Source organism: Myotis lucifugus, unplaced genomic scaffold (assembly GCF_000147115.1).
Source record: "Myotis lucifugus unplaced genomic scaffold, Myoluc2.0 scaffold_546, whole genome shotgun sequence".
In the NCBI taxonomy this organism is placed as follows: Eukaryota; Metazoa; Chordata; class Mammalia; order Chiroptera; family Vespertilionidae; genus Myotis; species Myotis lucifugus.
This window is the reverse complement of record NW_005871594.1, coordinates 330,552-346,659: the sequence shown is the minus strand read 5'-3', so window position 1 is coordinate 346,659 and position 16,108 is coordinate 330,552. Positions and strand designations below refer to the sequence as shown.

The following is a 16,108-nucleotide window of genomic DNA, read 5'->3' as shown; positions in this document are numbered from 1 at the left end:
TGTTAACTCTTCAGAGTCACCTCTAATTCCCTCCTCTGCAAAGGGAGGATGAAGCCAAACCAGATCATATACAAAGCCTTTGTCAATGTTGACTCTAAATTCATCCGCATTTGGGGGCAGAGGAGACAGGATGTACCAAGAAAGTTAGAGCATGGCCGACAGGCTGGTAAGGCTGGGGCAGAGGGACTGAGTCAAGGGGGAGAGGCTGGCAGGGGCCGGGCCAGACCTGCAGGGCCTCGTAAGCACATGAGGAAGCTGGTCTTATAGACAAAGGTGGAGCCACTGAAGGTTCTCAAGGCAGGGCTGTGGGGGAGGATGACATGATCACACCTGCTGGTGACAGAACTGCAGAGGAACACGAGAGGAAGCAGGGAGACTGGCTGGGAGGAGGCGGTAGCAGTTCCGGCAAAAGATGACAATGGCTAGGGAGTCGCAGAGATGTGGACGAGTTGACGGATCCAGAGAGAGTTTGGAGATTGAAAAAAAGGAAACCATGTTTCAGGAGGTGGTGAGGGACTGGAGGAAAAGGAGGTGCCAGGAGTTCAGGTTTCTGGCCTGACAACCAGGTGCAGGATGGTGCGCTCTCAAAAGATGAGAATGGGACCAGGTCGGGGAGATCGTGGGTTTGATGTCGTTGAGACTCCAAGGTGCCACGTGGACAGGTGGATGTACTGGGTTGATCAAGGGGCTATGACATACCAATAACCCTAAAACAAGGCAGGAGGCACTTAAGGCTTTGGGAGAGGGGGATGTGAAGGGCTGGGGTATCAAGAGATGGGAGAACTCAAGTCCAGCTGGAGCGAGGGCAATCAAGGAAGGCTGCAGGGGAGAGGTGATAACAGGGATGACAAGAGGGCGGGCTGGATTCGGGTGTTCAGAATCATAGACGCGTATTCGAGGGGTAGGGTGTAGGCATAACAGAGAGTCACCATTCAGAGTCTCAACCTGGGACTCCCGAGCCCCTCCGCTCCCTGAGCGAGGGGCAAGGACTCACAAGATGCTGCTTTTTCTGCGCATGCTCCTCCATCTTCTGCTTCATGCTCTCCTTCCGCTGCTGCCTGGGGAGCTTCTCCACCTCGTTCTTGACCTGCAGAGAGTGGCCGGGTCAGGGTATCGCCTCACACTCCCTAAGTCCTGGGCCAGGGACACCGAAGAGTAGGCTCAGGCTTCTAGGCACTGCCCACCCCCTCCTGCAAGCCATTCTGACAGGTGGCACCTACTGGCACATTCCTGACTGCTGACTCAGTTTCCAGACTCCCTAGGGGTAGACAGGTGCTGTTTTTGCTGCTTGGTATTCATCCCCCTTCTGATGACAGCACCTCAGACTCCTTTAGGGCAGCGTTTCTCAACCCTTTTTTTCATTATTATCCCCTCAGAAGCCCTGTTAGACATCTTGTTCCTAATCACCCCCCCCCCCCAAAATATGAATCCCACGGATATACGGTCCATCTCTTAAACCATTATAATATTGAAGCTGTTTTTAACCCCCTTGGTGGTGGTATCACCCCAGCAGGGAGTGCGTGCTTTAGGTACCCCCTCCTCAGTTCCTGAGGTGCAGGTGGCGCTGACACCCCATCCCATCTGGCTCTAGGCTGGGTATATGGTCTACGCTGTCAATCAGCATGGTGCACGGTGAACATGTGGCCCTCTCTGGGCTAGTGAGAGTTCCAGGATGTTGGCTGGAACCATCAGAGAAAAGCTGCTTGCTCTCCGGCCTCTGGGATTGCTAAGCTGGGAGGATGGAGGGCAAGGTGGGCCACCCTGGAGGGGTCTGCCTGAAAAAATTAACACCGGGAAACAGTGCCAACTATATGCTGTCTCTTAAGAAACCAGCATTAAACATGTAGACAGGTTTAATTAAAAGGATGGGAAAAGATTCTACTGAAACACCAATCAACAGAAAGCAGGACTGGCTATCAGACAAAGCAGACTTCAGAACATGGAGTATTATCAGCAATAAAGAGGGACAGTACATAAAAAGGACAGGTCAGTTCACTAAGCAGATAGGACAATTTTAAATAACAAAGAACTTCAAACGCAAACAAAAAGGGACAAACTGAAGGAGAAATAGGTAAATCCCCAGTTATAGTTGGAGACATTACACTCCTTCCTCAGTAGCCAATAGAGCAGGTGGATGGAAAGTGAGTAAGGCTGTAGAAGGCTGGAACCACACTGTCCATCAGCTGGACCTACTGGACATATGGAGCACTCCACCCAGCAGCAACAATATACATCCCCTCAAATGCACATGGAACATTCATTGTCATAGACCACATCCTGGGCCATAAACAAATGTATGTACATTTTTAAAAACTGAAAATTTTAAACATATTTAATCATAATGAAATTAAACGAAATAATTAACAGAAAGATATGAAAATCCAAAAACATTTCAAAATTAAACTTTGAAGCAAACCTTAACCCACAGATCAAAGAGGAAGTTACATAGGAATTAAGATATTAATCAAATTGAATAAAAAAAGATGCAACATATCACAATTTATGGAATGAGGTTAAGGCAGTGCTTAGAGCAGGGGTCCTCAAACTACGGCCCGCGGGCCACATGCAAATACAAATATTGTATTTGTTCCCGTTTTGTTTTTTTACTTCAAAATAAGATATGTGCAGTATGCATAGGAACTTGTTCATAGTTTTTTTTTTAAACTATAGTCCGGCCCTCCAACGGTCTGAGGGACAGTGAACTGGCCCCCTGTTTAAAAAGTTTGAGGACCCCTGGCTTAGAGGAACACATAGCATTACATGCAGACATTAGAAAAGAATAGTCTCAAACCAATGATCTAAGCTTCAACATTAAGACACTATAAAAAGAAGAGCAATTTAAACCCAAACCAGATATGAAAGCAGAAATCTATAACACTGGAAACAGAAAATCAATGAAACCAAAAGCTGGCTCTTGGAAAAGGTCCATAAAACAAACCTTTAGCCAGAGTGACAGAAAGAGAAGAGGGAGGAGGAGGAGGAGGAAGAAGAGACTAGGACACAAATTATCACAAGAGGAGGAAAGAGAGAACATCACTACAGATCCTACAGCTATGTACAGGATACTACGGAATACTATGAATAGCTTTATGCCAATAATGTAACCACTTAGATGAAATAGACCAATTCCTTGAAAGAAGCTACCAAAGCTTTCACTGAAGCCAAGCCTGTGCCCCCGGCACTAGAGCTAGGAACATGCTTAGCCTCCGCTTCTCCCTCCACCCCCCACGTTCCAGGATAAGGAGACTAAGGTATTCGCCTCGGGCACAGAAGGGAAAGCCAAAAAACTCAGTAAGCAAGATAAATAACATCTTAAAAACAACATCCATGACAAAAAATCATGAACAAAATGTCAAAATTTTAAGTGCAGACGAGATCCAGCCCTACACGTGAAGGACTCAGCCTCACTGCCTCGCCTCAGTCCTGGTCCTGTCGGATCCCGTTTTTACTTTAAATAGCCGATATTCTGTTCGTTATGAAGGTGTTGCTCAAATTTTTATTTTAAACCATTGCATTAGATTATTATGCCTTGATTCCCGAGTTTATTTGGCACCTGAGGTGAGTGCCTCACTGGTCTTACCCCAGCCCCAGCCCTGCTCCCTCAGGTCCCTTGGCGACACCAAATGCATGCCCATCACAGTGCAGTCTGGGAGCTGGGAGCTGGGCTCTGAGGCCCCCCCACCCCGGCCCGTACCGTGGACCCCCCCCCCCCAGAGGCTGTCCACCCACTGTTCCCATCTGGAGATTGGGAATGGCCTGGGTTGGTGTGCCCACCCTGGGGGCTTCCACCTCCTGTCTCCCTCCTCCCTCCTGAGAGTCTAGGAAAGCACAGTGTCCCAGCCTCCCCGTGTCTGGCTCACCCAGGCGGGTGTGGGCTGTTCTTTGGGACCCCGGGGCAGGCTGAACGCCGCCTCCCTCCCCTTGTCTCAGGAACCTCTCCCTCTTGGCCACCTCCCCCTTCCAGCTGGGTGGGGGGAAAGGGAGAAGGCTGCATGGGTACAAACTCAGACTCAGGAACTGCTCTTCTGGGAGAAAAGAGCATGGGGCATGGAGGACACGCGCGTTTGCCCACCCAGCACCCACGCCCCCTGCTGGTGACAGCATCTCCAATTCCCCAAAACGCCATCCTTCCTTCTCCCCTGCTCTCCCAGCTGGGAGTTGGGAAGCTGGGGGTGCATAGGAAACTGCCCGAGACCCGAGTCCACGCAGAGGAAAGCAGAGCCCGGTGACACAGGAGTGGCTCCTCCTGGTGCGGCCGGGGCACGTCGATCCAGACATACCTGGACGGGGCTCTGCAGGAAAAGGAGCTCCCCCAAATTCCCTCTGTGCTGAGGCGAGGCTGAGCTCAGGTTTCAGTCGCTTATGACCTAGAGGGTCCTCGTCTGCCTGGACACCCGGCCTCCGCCCAGCACTCGCTCACCTCCTTCTTCATCAGCTTGAGCTGCTCCTGGAACCGGGTGTAGTCCCGCTCCTGCTCCAGGCGGATCCGCTTGGCCTCGTCCCGGCGGCGCACAGCGTGGTCCTGCTCCATCTTCTCTACCTGCTGCTTCTGCTGACGCTCCAGGTTCTCCAGCTCCGTGTCAAAGAACTTCTTCTTGGCCTGCAAGGAGCGGAGAGAAGAGTTCAGCAAAGTCACTTTATAGGTCGCTGGGAGGAAGATGGGGAGCAGGATGGGAAGAGCCCGGAACTTGTCCTCAGGCCTGGGCTTAAATCCCAGCTCCATCACCTCTTCTCTGTGTGGCCTGAGACAAGCCGCTTAACCTCTCTGAGACAAGTCTCTCTTTCCTCATGTGCAAAAGAGAGGACAGACCGTCTACCTTGCAGGTTCCTGCCTGGTGCTCAGCACAGACTAGTTTCCCTCTAGAGATGTTCCGGTGTGACTCAGAGAGGCTCTGAGACCTTCGTGTAATTCTATGGTACAAGTCAAAGCCTAATGAGACCAGGAAACCAGGGGAACTGGACAACGGTGAGGTACTCGCCGCTGCGCGATCACCCCCACTCTGCAGCTTCTGCTTAAAGAAAAACGGAAGCAAGCAGCCCTCCCGGGGCCCATCTTTCCTCGCACTCACGTTGATTTCTTGTTCAAAACGTTTATGCATCTGCTCCAGCTGCAGCTCGTGCTTTCTGCTCAGCTGGTTCTGGTTCCGATGCTCTTCTTTCTGGAGCAGCCGCAGCTCTCGGAGTTCCTGGCGCCTGAGGGTTAAAAGGTGTGGACACCGCAGTCAGAACATGGCCTCAGAGATCCCAGAACTCACAGCGAGAGGCACTGAAGGCTGGGGGTGGAGCAGCACCACGCTGGGGCAGAGGCAGGGTTAGAACTCGGGCTCCATTTGACATTTATGGGCGGACAAAACATTCACAACCTTAATATGTAAAGAGTACTTACAAATCAGTAAAACAGGACTATCCTAAATTTAAACAGTGACACAGAACATGAACAGACATGAAACAAAAGACAAATGTTTAAATAACGTATATAGATATGAAATGTAAATTAAAAAGGAATGCCATTCTGATGAACTAAACAGGTGAGATTATAGGGGAAATTGAGACTTTTGTAACCTGCTGAGGTATAAATTGGTACAACATTCCTGGAGGACAGTTTGGCAATAAGTTTATGCCCTTTGAGATAAAAGAGTTCCACTTGTGGATAATATTCTAAAGCAGCATTCACACATGCACAACAACAGTGAACAAGGATATCAGTAACAGTCCCTCAGTATAGGTCTAATTAAATGAAAACATATCCATCTGATGTAATTAAAAATCAGGTTTTAGAAGATAATTACATGGAAAACCATCTATTAAAAATGCAGCAATTCTTTATGACAGAGACGGGATGATCTCTGTTGACAGGTGGATCTATTAGGCAACCCTACCATGTGGGTGGGGAAAGAGTGTATGTGAGTGCACAGGGGTATGTGAGTTTGTTTTCCTATCTGAACACTGTATTTCTGGAAGGATTACAGCAAAAAGTAGCAACACCAGGAGGGGACTGGGCACCTGGCAGAAAAGTGAACGAGGGAGATTTTTCACTGTTTACCCTCTTTTTCTGAGTTTTGAACCATATCCTATTTCCTATTTACAACGTACACCTTAATTTTGTAACCTGTGTATTGCCAGTGTGTATATTCACAGAAAACACCGGCAGGATAAACCCCAAAATGTTTACTGTGTCTCTTTCTGAGCAAGTCCATTGAAAACTGGTATGTGTCGTTTATATAATCAGAAAAGAGGAAGAAATTAAAATGATGGGGGAAGAACTGGGCCTGCGACTGAATCGGGCTCTCCGGCAGCTGTGTCCTGTTCTCGCCCAGGGTCTGCAGGCTGCTCCACGGGGTCCCCACCGACCCCTTCCTCGCAGCTCGGAGAGGGCAGAGCTGCTCGGGGGGCCCAACAACCGCTGCAGGAGGAGAGGCCACATCTGGGGTCCGAGGGACCGAGTTCGAATCTTAGCTCTGCCGACTCTGCAGCTGGGCGCCCTCGGCCTCCCTCAGCCTTGCAGGCGGCTGTAACGTGGGGCAGATCATCTCTACCTGTCAGCTTCTTGGAGGGGTAAATGAGGTGATACCTGTACTGCCAGCCTGGCACACAGCACACACTCCCTCATGGTGACTTCTCGAACGACAATGAGGAAGCAGAGCCAAAGGCCTCTGGGAAAAGCAGGGACATGTGTACAGCCGCGTAGAGGAGCTTCGCTGAGCCTCTGCCCTCCCGCCGGGAAGGAGAGGGCAGGAGGCGGCTTTGAGAGTCTTAACAAAGAAATGGAAATCTTGCCTCAAGAGAAACAGGCTTCCAGAACAACTGACCAAAAGACAAAGGGATCAACAGCCAGCCTCTGACATCACCTCCTGCCCCGCCCTCTCTCACAGGGAAGGCGGGCAGACAGGCAGGTGGCGGAGGAAGGAAACAACCAGCACCCGCAGTTTGGGGGGAAAACAGAAAGAACGCGGGCCTAGAAGCCTCAATCTGGGGGAGTGTGAGTCAGTCCCGTGGGCCTGACGCCTGCCTGCCCAGTCCTCCGGAAATGCCGGGACCCGGGGTGACGAGGGCTGTGGCCGGCTGGGGATGACCAGCGCCTTCCACCCCTGCGGCCTGGCCGCCTGGCCACGCTGGCCGGCTGCTCAGACCTCAGGACCACAGGCAAACAAGAAAGCCTTGTGGCTCGAGAGCACCTCTCCTCCACCTCGGCTGGTCTCCCCTTCCGAGCCTGGGCAGCACACAGCTCCTCTGCTCAGGCCAGACGGCATCGCTTCTCGATGGGGTGGTGAGTCTGCAGTTTCAACCCCAGAAACCTAAAGCTCCCGGAGGGGAGGTGGAGAGCCAGCCCCTGAGGTCTGAAGCCGGAGGAGTGCAAGTCACCTCCCAGCGGACCATTCAAGCAGGTGGTGGCATCCCGACCACAACCGGTCCCTCCCCAGTGGCCCAACCCACACAGATGACACCAAAGCGTGTGTGTGTGTGTGTGCGCGTGTGTACACAGATACGCCCCAGTGACGTCTGCCTCCGTCTCCTGCTTCCTACAAGGGACAAGGGACCCCAGGCAGCCCGAACTGCTCGCATGTGGCTTTGGGCTGTTTGAGCTTTTTAAAAACATGAATGTGTTTGATGGTCTAGAAATGTTCTCTAAACCAAAAGTGAATTTACCTGCACAGGCCTGGCCCCAAGGGGGCTCCGGGGCTCCAGGGCCTCCTGCCTGCTAAGCCCCTGCCCCAAGCTCAGCAGCCCCAGGAAGCTGCACGTCCGGCGGAAGCCTCCAGAATCCTCCCTCCGCCAGGCCTGGCGACAGCCTCAGCTCCACCCCTCTCACCTGGGTGACCGGGGTCGGTGACTGGCCTGCCAAGAAGCAGTCTCCTCGTTTACAAAATGGCGAGACGGGGTCTCCCTGAGGAAGGCTTTCGGGGCCTGAACACCTTAGACGTGCAGAGATGGCTCCTAGCAGATGGCTTCTCCCCACACCAGCTCATGGGTTTTGCTCCAAAATGTACGTGGTTTCTGACCACCTCTTCCGGCCGCTGTCCTGAATGGGGTCTCCTCTACAGCCCAGCCTCACCCCCCAGCCAGAGCCACCTTCCACACGGGGCACGAGAGCTGCGAGCTCTCCAGCTGTTTCACTCCCGCTGGGGTAACACCCACACTCTCCCGCCCTGACCTACAGGCCCTGAGGACTCCGGGGACCACACCCCAGCCCTGTCCTCTCAGCTCCCGAGCCAGCCGAGCGATCAGCCCGCGGGCTGCTGGTGGCCAGCTCCTCTCACCCTGCAGGTTCTGTTCAGGGGGTTCCCTCGGAGCAGCCTCCCCCAGCCCAGGCGCTCACTCTCATCACCCCTTACTTCCTGCACATGAACCACAACTGGGAATTACCTTGTGTGCTGGGTGTTGGCCCATTGGGTATACGTTCTACAAAGCCAACAGCCCCAACTATATGGGTCACCATGTCCCCCAACCTGGTGGGTGGGTGGATACATGGGTGGGTGGACGGATGATGGATGGATGAATGGACAGAAGGGTGGGTGGGTGGAATAGATAGATGGGTGAGGGAATGGGTGGGCTGGGGAGTGCAGCATCTCAAGCAAAAGCAGTTTCCTTTTGTCTCATTGATCCTTCACTTCATGCTGTAGACAGCTCTCTCACCCACCCAACGCCTGTCCCTCCACCCCACCCCACCCCACCCCGTTAGCTCCCTCAGCGTCCCTATCCCCAGCTTGCCTGAGAAATCTCATCTCCTCGTCCTTCTTCTCATCTTCGCTGATGATCTTGGAGGTGGTGATGCTCACCTCCACGCCGTCCACCACAAACTTGCGTGTCCTCTTGAGGGTTTTATTGTGCAGCCTGGAGTCCTGGCAGGGCAATCATTAGGCAAAGCTCAGCCTTTCAGCGAAGAGTCTGTGGGTGGCGCGGTGTGGCCGCACACCCAGGGAGGACGCGGCTGCCCACCATCCCTTTACTTCAAGCTTCTCGACCCAGGGCTGTGAGTGTCTGAACTTATTACCCCCATCCCCCTCCCTGATCTTGGCCTTCAGACACGGCCCCATGCCGTCCCCCCCTAGCGGCCAGCACTCTCACACACACGGGACATTTCTAATCCTCTACCACCTACTGGCTCTATGACCCTGGGCAGGTCCCTTGTCCCGTCAGCCTCAGCTTCCTGGTCTTGTCGGAGGAGAAAAGCAGTGCTTGCCTCCCAGGTGGTTCAGTGAGAAAACGCGGGGCTGTGCACAGCGCCGGCTCTTGGCAACTGTGCAGCACTTGGTGTTTGCAGGCCAGTCTGGTGTTCACAACACCAAAATCCAGAGCCCGAAAACCACGTTCAAAAGGGATTTGGCAGCCAAGCCTGATCTGACCTGAACTCCAGGGGGCCACACCCGTCTGGAGGCACCAGGAGCTTATTCATAATCTTTATCTTTTCCTGTGAATAATCAGCATTTCTCAGGCTGGCAGAGCACCGCCCAGACTCCGGGAGCTGTTCACGGCCCTCGGCCAGTTCTCCCGAGTCCGATGCCGCCCTGCGCCTGCACTGGAGTCCGCAAGGTCGCTCCCTCTAACCTCTCAGCTGGCTTCCGCCCTCCTGCTGTGCCCAGCCCTGCCTTTCCACCTGCCCTGGGGCCCCCAGCCCAGAGGGGGAGCGGAGGGCCTGGTGTTCCCCTCAGTCAGTCCCTCGGTCGCTCGGACCCGGCTCCTGCTGTCAGGATGCAGGGGCTCTGGACATCATCACACTGAACAGCCACCCCGACCCCTCTCCTCACAGTGTCCAGCTCACGTGTCCTAGGACTCAATTCCCGATGGTCACAGGGCCCCCGTCTGAGGCAAGGCAGCCCCGCTGGCCTCATCAGAACAGCGTGCCCCTGACTCCCTGCCATCAGCCAGTGGGAAGTGCTCGCAGCGTCCTCGGGAAGGGGAGGCCCCTCCTCTGGGGGATGGCTCTTCTCCACTCCTTCAGTCTCTTTAACAGTGGTTCTCAACCTTCCTAACGCCGCGACCCTTTAATACAGTTCCTCATGTTGTGGTGACCCCCAACCATAAAATTATTTTCGTTGCTACTTCATAACTGTAATTTTGCTACTGTTATGAATCGTCATGTAAATATCTGATAGGCAGGATGTATTTTCATTGTTTGCGACCCACAGGTTGAGAACCGCTGCTTTAAGAGGAGGAGAGACAGGCTCCTGTCCTAGGATGGGCCCGAGGCAGCGACCCATCGGAGCTGCTGCCTGCCCTTGAACTGGCGGCCTCAGCACTGCGCCTCCTTCCTGCCGCAGAGCCATGTGCAGTGGCTGCTTCAGTCCCTTCCCGTTGGCAAGTAGTTCTGACTTTCTACTGTGTGTTTTCACCAAGTAAACAATGAAAGGAAAAACCGAAGATACAGGAACTTCCCTAACCTCGGCCTTGGTTGGAGGGGGACCCTCAGTGTGGCCCAGGCAAGGAAGTGACCGGCGGTGACAGTGAGGGCGAGAGCATCCCCAGACCTGTCGGAGCCGCCAGCCCTCCGGCCACCGGAGGACAAGCACGAGGCCACAGCCCCAACGGGAAGGCAGAACGGCATGCGGGGCTCAGAGCCCAGAGCGTGGGTCTCCCCAGCCCCCAGTGCCCACCTGAGCCTCCGTTAGCTCATCTGCACATGGATGAAGGGGCCTCCTTCGTTTTATGTTGTTTTTGAAAGCACTTTGCAGTGCCAGGCCCTCAGGCACAGCGGTCCTCCCAGAAAGGCCACTGAGCTGGGAGACAGCCTGAGCCCACTCCCTTTCACTGACTCCACCGCCACCACAAACAAGGGATCTTCCACTTCTAGAACCCTCGCCCCGATTTCACCAGGGCCTCTAACCAAACCCAATTTAAACGGAAACCAAATTGAAACTTAAACCCAAATGAACTGTTGCTATGACTAAATCCCAGATGAACTTGGATATTTTGAAGATTAAACTGAGTCGAACTAAAAGCCCCATTCCAGGGAGAGAGACGGAAACATCAGTGACGAGAGAGAATCATCGATCGGCTGCTTCCTGCACGCCCCACACTGAGGATCGAGCCCGCAACCCAGGCACGTGCCCTGACCGGAATCAAACTGTGAACTCCTGGTTCCTAGGTTGACGCTCAACCACTGAGCCACGCCAGCCGGGCAATAAAAATATCTTTTTAAAAAAGAAAAGAGCAATCCTTGTGAGCCACTTAGAAACGAAAGGCGCACCAGATGCTTTCAGAAACCCACACGGAGCCGAACATCCTGCTCCCAGCCTGTGCGCCACACGGGGCGTTACCTTGATGGACAGAGAGCCCGTCTCTCTGTTCAGGGACAGGTCAGCCGACAGGGAGGTGCTGTAGTCCATGCTCTCGGAGGTGGACAGGCTGCCACAGTCCGAGTCCCTCTTGGAAGGAGAGGCCGGGGCGGGGAGCTCCAGGCTGCCGTTGGCCAGCTTCTCGCTGCCCAACGTCTCCAGGGCGCTGCTGACGGGACGGCTCTGGCTTGTCTTCCGGGGCCGGTTGGCGGTGGGACTGAGGTCCCCAGCCTGGTCAGCCCCCTGCTTCTCCTCAGGCACCTGGATGCTGGCGCCCATCGACACGGGCCGGGACTTGCGGAGAGGCACGGGCACTGCGAGGCCATTCTCATTCCCAGCGGCCACATCCGGGGGCTTGGTGGTCTGGAGGGAACTGTCCCCAGAGGGCAGGCTGGGCCCGTTCTCCCGGTCCTGAGGCTGGCTGGGTGGCACTGGAGTGACAGGTGGCTCCTGGAGAGGCTTGTTGGCATCGAGGCTCACCTGACTCACCTCGGAAGAGGTGCGAGTGTGGTCCCCTAGGGGCTAGAGGAAAAGAAAAGACAGTCAAGGCCACGCCGCTGTCTGTACAAGGCAACAGCCAGAAACACAGACGCCGACAGGGTGACGTGGGCCCAGGCCGAGGAGATGAGTAGGTATCACTTCCGGCAAGCCACAGTCCCCACCACTCCCGACTGCCTAACCAGCAGCCACAGGACCACTTGTTTTGAGGAACAGGAGTCTCCTGATTGTCTCAAATCTTAGTTTACTGCCTGTTACTCTTCCTAGGAGTGCAGGCAACTGTGGCCAGCAGCTACTCAGCTCCAGCCGATGTGACAGTGTGGGAAAGTGGGTCCCCTCTGGCCAGACCTTCCAAATTTTCAGGACAAGCCAGAATCTGGACTTTCACATGACAGCTCCTGATTTTTAGATGGCAACTAGTTAAAGGCTTTTTTTAAATTGCATAAAATCCAAAATTACCCAAGACTAGATTCCACCTACCAGCCACTAACTTATTTTTTTCTTTTGATTTCAGAGAGAGGAAGGGAGAGGGAGAGAGGGAGAGAGGGATAGAAACATCAATGAGAATCATTGATTGGCTGCCTCTTGCACGCCCCCAACTGGGGGTCAAGCCCCCAACCCAGGCATGTGCCCTGACTGGGAATCAAACCTGTGACCTCTTGGTTCATGGGTTGATGCTCAACCACTGAGCTACACTGGCCGGGCCAGCCACTCAAGTTCTGTTTCATTTTTAGAACTTTTGGGGGGTGGAAAGTATTGGAAATTTTGCTGTTAAGAAACAGAGCACTCATTTATCTAAATAAAATCTAAATGTTCAGCCTAATGAATAAAGTGAGCACCATGTAGCCACCATCCAGGTCAGGAGTGGAACTGTGCCCCGCCCCAGAGGACCCCTGCCCAGACCCACCCTTCCCCTTGACATCATCGCTGTCCTGACTTCAGTCTCTAAGTGCTGTCGGTCGGTCTGCCTGTTTTTAGACTTATATTGATGCACTCACAATTCCCTTGGGCTCTGACAACCTTGTTTTGACCTTGCATATGGAAGCTTCCAGAAGCAACTTCTTCAACACCCAGAGCAAGGGATCAGAGCTCAGATCTGATCCTGTCCTCCCACACCAACGCCCAGCTCCTGCCTCACGAGGTCCAAGGCGCCATCTGTACTGGGGAGTGAACGTCCTCCCACGGGCCTCCCCAGCCGACCAGACCCGCCATCCATCAACGCAGGACAGGGCCCGCCCACAGGCATGTTCACTGGCTCACATGGTTTTAATATTTAAATTAGCTTTCCTTTAAATTTAAATCCAGCCAAGTGCTAAGCTGCAGGTGGGTTACCACCGTGCCCAGACACGGGTCCCCTGGGCACTCGGGGAAGCCGGGCGGGGCCTGTTGCCTCTGACCACGTGCAGCCTGTACCCAATTACACTCAAAACAGGCTCGTTGTGGGTGTGAGCCACCACGGGAAAGGCTGGGAAGCAAAGAGCCAGCAGCCACCTGTTACAAATTGGGACCTCGTGGAAATCTAGGCTCCTGGTCTTCCCTGAAAATTGACGGGATCCACCAACACGCCCTGGCCCACGTGCCGGCTTATGTAACCTGTGGCATGGGAGCCTGTGACCTCCAAGCTGGGGAGACACAGAAAGGAATCCTTCCTGCTCCTCTGGGCGCCCCCCTCACAGGAGCCAAGGCCTGCGGGGGGCCCGTCCCTCCCCAGCACTCATTCTTCCGGGCCTTACCGAGGTGGCATCCACGGAGTCCTCCTCCTCCCCCTCCTCCCGGCCGTCTTCAATCTCCTCCATCACCTCGGCCTTGGCCTCGGCCACCAGCTCCCGCAGAGCCTTGTTACTGGTGACGCCGCTGACGAAGGGATGCTGCGGGGACAGGACACGGGATTAGCCCACCTGGGCTGGGGCGAGGAGGGCAGGCAGAGGGACACCCAGAGGAAGCTCAGAAAGTCCTGTGTGTGGCGGAAAGAGGGCAAATCCCGACTCTGCCCATCACCGGCTGTGACACGGAGCGTGTCACTCACCCTCTCTGGGCTGCAGACACCTCACCTCTGCAGTAGAGATGATGCTGCCAAACCCACCGGGAGGTCATGGCCATTAAAAAGCTAATTCCTACAGAGGTGCGCGGCCGAAGTGGAGCTGAAGCAATGCGGGGGGGCGAGGGGGGGCGGTCTGTTTGCATAGTGTTTATTTTCTTTAAAAAGGGGGGCTAGGTTCACAAATCGCCAATATTCCCCGTATGTTTCACATATCTAAGACCCGGAGTGACCACCACCCCAGACAGAACACCCCCCTCACCTGGAAAAGGTCCCTGTCCCCCCGGCAGTGAACACCAGACCCCCCTCCCCAGCTCAGAGGTGTCCTGCCCGCCTGCTCTTCAGCGTCACATGGACAGAGTCCGCCACCCCCTGTGGCCGAAACTCGGGCCCCCTCCTTGCCGTGTGCACTGGCGAACTGTCCCTTCTGTGACCCTGTGCCGTGTTTACTGCGTGACTATGTCAGCTCGTTCATGCACTCGTTCCGCGGCGGACGGACATGTGTGTTGCTTCCTGTTTGCGGTGCCTGTGAGTAAAGCTGCCGAGAACACACTGGCACGTGTCTGCGGTGGACACGTGTGTCTGCAGACGTGTGTGGCAGTGTGTGCATTCCCCTCCGCCGCTCACAGAAATGTCACGTCTCACAGGCCTTGCAAAACACCGATGCTGCTGGGGCCTCAGCAGACGTTCAGTCCCGAGGCGGGCGGGCTGGAGGGCGAGGGGGGGCACCACCAGCTCTGCGGGGGGCGCTGGGAAGCCACGATATGGAACTACCTGTGTCTCCCAGCCAGGTGACCCCCCCAAGCCTGCCTGCACCTGGGCGCCCTCACCAGGGGGCAGGGGATGTGCCCCACCCGCCCTCGCTCGGGAAGAGGCAACGAGCCCATGGCAGCCTACGCTAAGCTAAGCTCTGACGTGTCTTCTGTATCTCAGGGATTGCTCATTTCTCCTGCGGCCTTTTCTGTCTCCCGCCGAGTCCCTCTGCCGGGACATTTTCCAGCCGCGGAACGGAAATTCCCGGCTCGGGTCAGGGCTCCGCGTCTGCCAGGCGGGGATGGAGGACAGCTGTCCCTTCCCAGAGGAACGTCCTGGAGGCCGGAGGTGCAGGCCAGGAGGTGCCGGCTCACAGGAAACAATTGGCCCCCAGCGGCCAGGAGCTCCTGTGCTGACAGTGACACAGCCCGCCCCCCCTAACCCCCTCTGGCTGGACCGCCCGCCTCCTCCCAGCACTGCCCCACCTGACCCCACAGGACCAGGAAAGGAGGCCTCTAGTCAAATACACACAGGGACCTGCGGGGACTGCCGGGCCCTCTAGCAGACAGGCCCCACCGTCCCACCTGGTCTCTCTCCATTTGGTTAGTAATTCTCCTCAACATGTCAAACATCCACGAGCCTAGTGCTTCATCGTGAGGCTACGCTCTTTCTAGAACCTTCTCGCTTAATCCTCACAGCCACCTTGCAAAGGGGACATTGCTGTAATCCCCACCTCAGAGCAAGAACCAAGTCAGAGAGGGCAAGCCACTCGCCCCGGGAGGCGCAGCAGGAAGGGATGTGAACCAGGACTTCCCACTCCGGCCCACACACTGTCAGGGTGCTGCCCTCCCAGAGGGGCGCGGGCATTTCCCGCCTGTCCAGCTCGGCGCTGGGACCTAAGTGTGTCCGTGTGACCGACAGCCTGAGCCTGGTGCTGCCCTCGCGCCTTCTCTCCGCCTCCTGCTGCTCTAACAGGTCACGGTGGTGAGCACGCGGCCTGAGTCCTGCGTGTCCTCTTGGGAACCATCGAATCCAGGGCGGACACACCACTCCAATCTCATCTCCAATCCCCTGCGCTCACCCGGCTCCTCGCCAGGCCTCCTGGCTCTTCCCGGCTCATGCCACACGTGCTCACCCCTGACCTTGGCCTCCGCGCTGGCCTGGCCCTCGCCGCCTCTGGGTGTTGCTCACACAGAAAGCCCTCTGTGTCCTCCCTCTGCAGGAGCACCACCCCGCCGGCCGCCACCGCCCGTGCTGTTTTCTCCAGAGCCTTCGTCTCCCCTGCCCAGTGCCCATCTCTGCTCGTCTGCCCGGCGCCCCACAGGACACCAGATCCGTGAGGACCGGCTGGGGGCCCCCTTCCTGGCCGCCCTCCCCGCCCGGGAGCCGGCGTTTAGGAGGCGCCCAGGAGCGTGGTTTGCTGAGTGAGTGGTGTGCACTCAGCCACCTGGGCTGGGCGAGGAAGGCATCGGCCCCAGGTCATGGCCGATCTCTCCGTCGCTCCCAAGGAGTCAGCAGGCGCCGCCCGGAGAGGAGCCTCACCTCC

The 16,108-nt window shown here is 55.5% G+C and overlaps 1 protein-coding gene across 1 annotated transcript in view; it reads right to left on the bottom strand.

Annotated features, from left to right (window-relative positions):
* The window catches only part of STK10 (serine/threonine kinase 10), a 39,660-nt gene that overhangs the window by 11,955 nt on the left and 11,597 nt on the right, over positions 1–16,108 (bottom strand). The window contains exons 6-11 of the mRNA XM_023745460.1: positions 13,505–13,639; positions 11,256–11,795; positions 8,710–8,840; positions 5,070–5,193; positions 4,421–4,600; positions 995–1,087 (exon numbers count right to left, since the gene is read on the bottom strand). Of these exons, the coding sequence (XP_023601228.1) occupies positions 995–1,087; positions 4,421–4,600; positions 5,070–5,193; positions 8,710–8,840; positions 11,256–11,795; positions 13,505–13,639 (1,203 nt within the window). The remainder of the gene's footprint in view (positions 1–994; positions 1,088–4,420; positions 4,601–5,069; positions 5,194–8,709; positions 8,841–11,255; positions 11,796–13,504; positions 13,640–16,108) is intronic.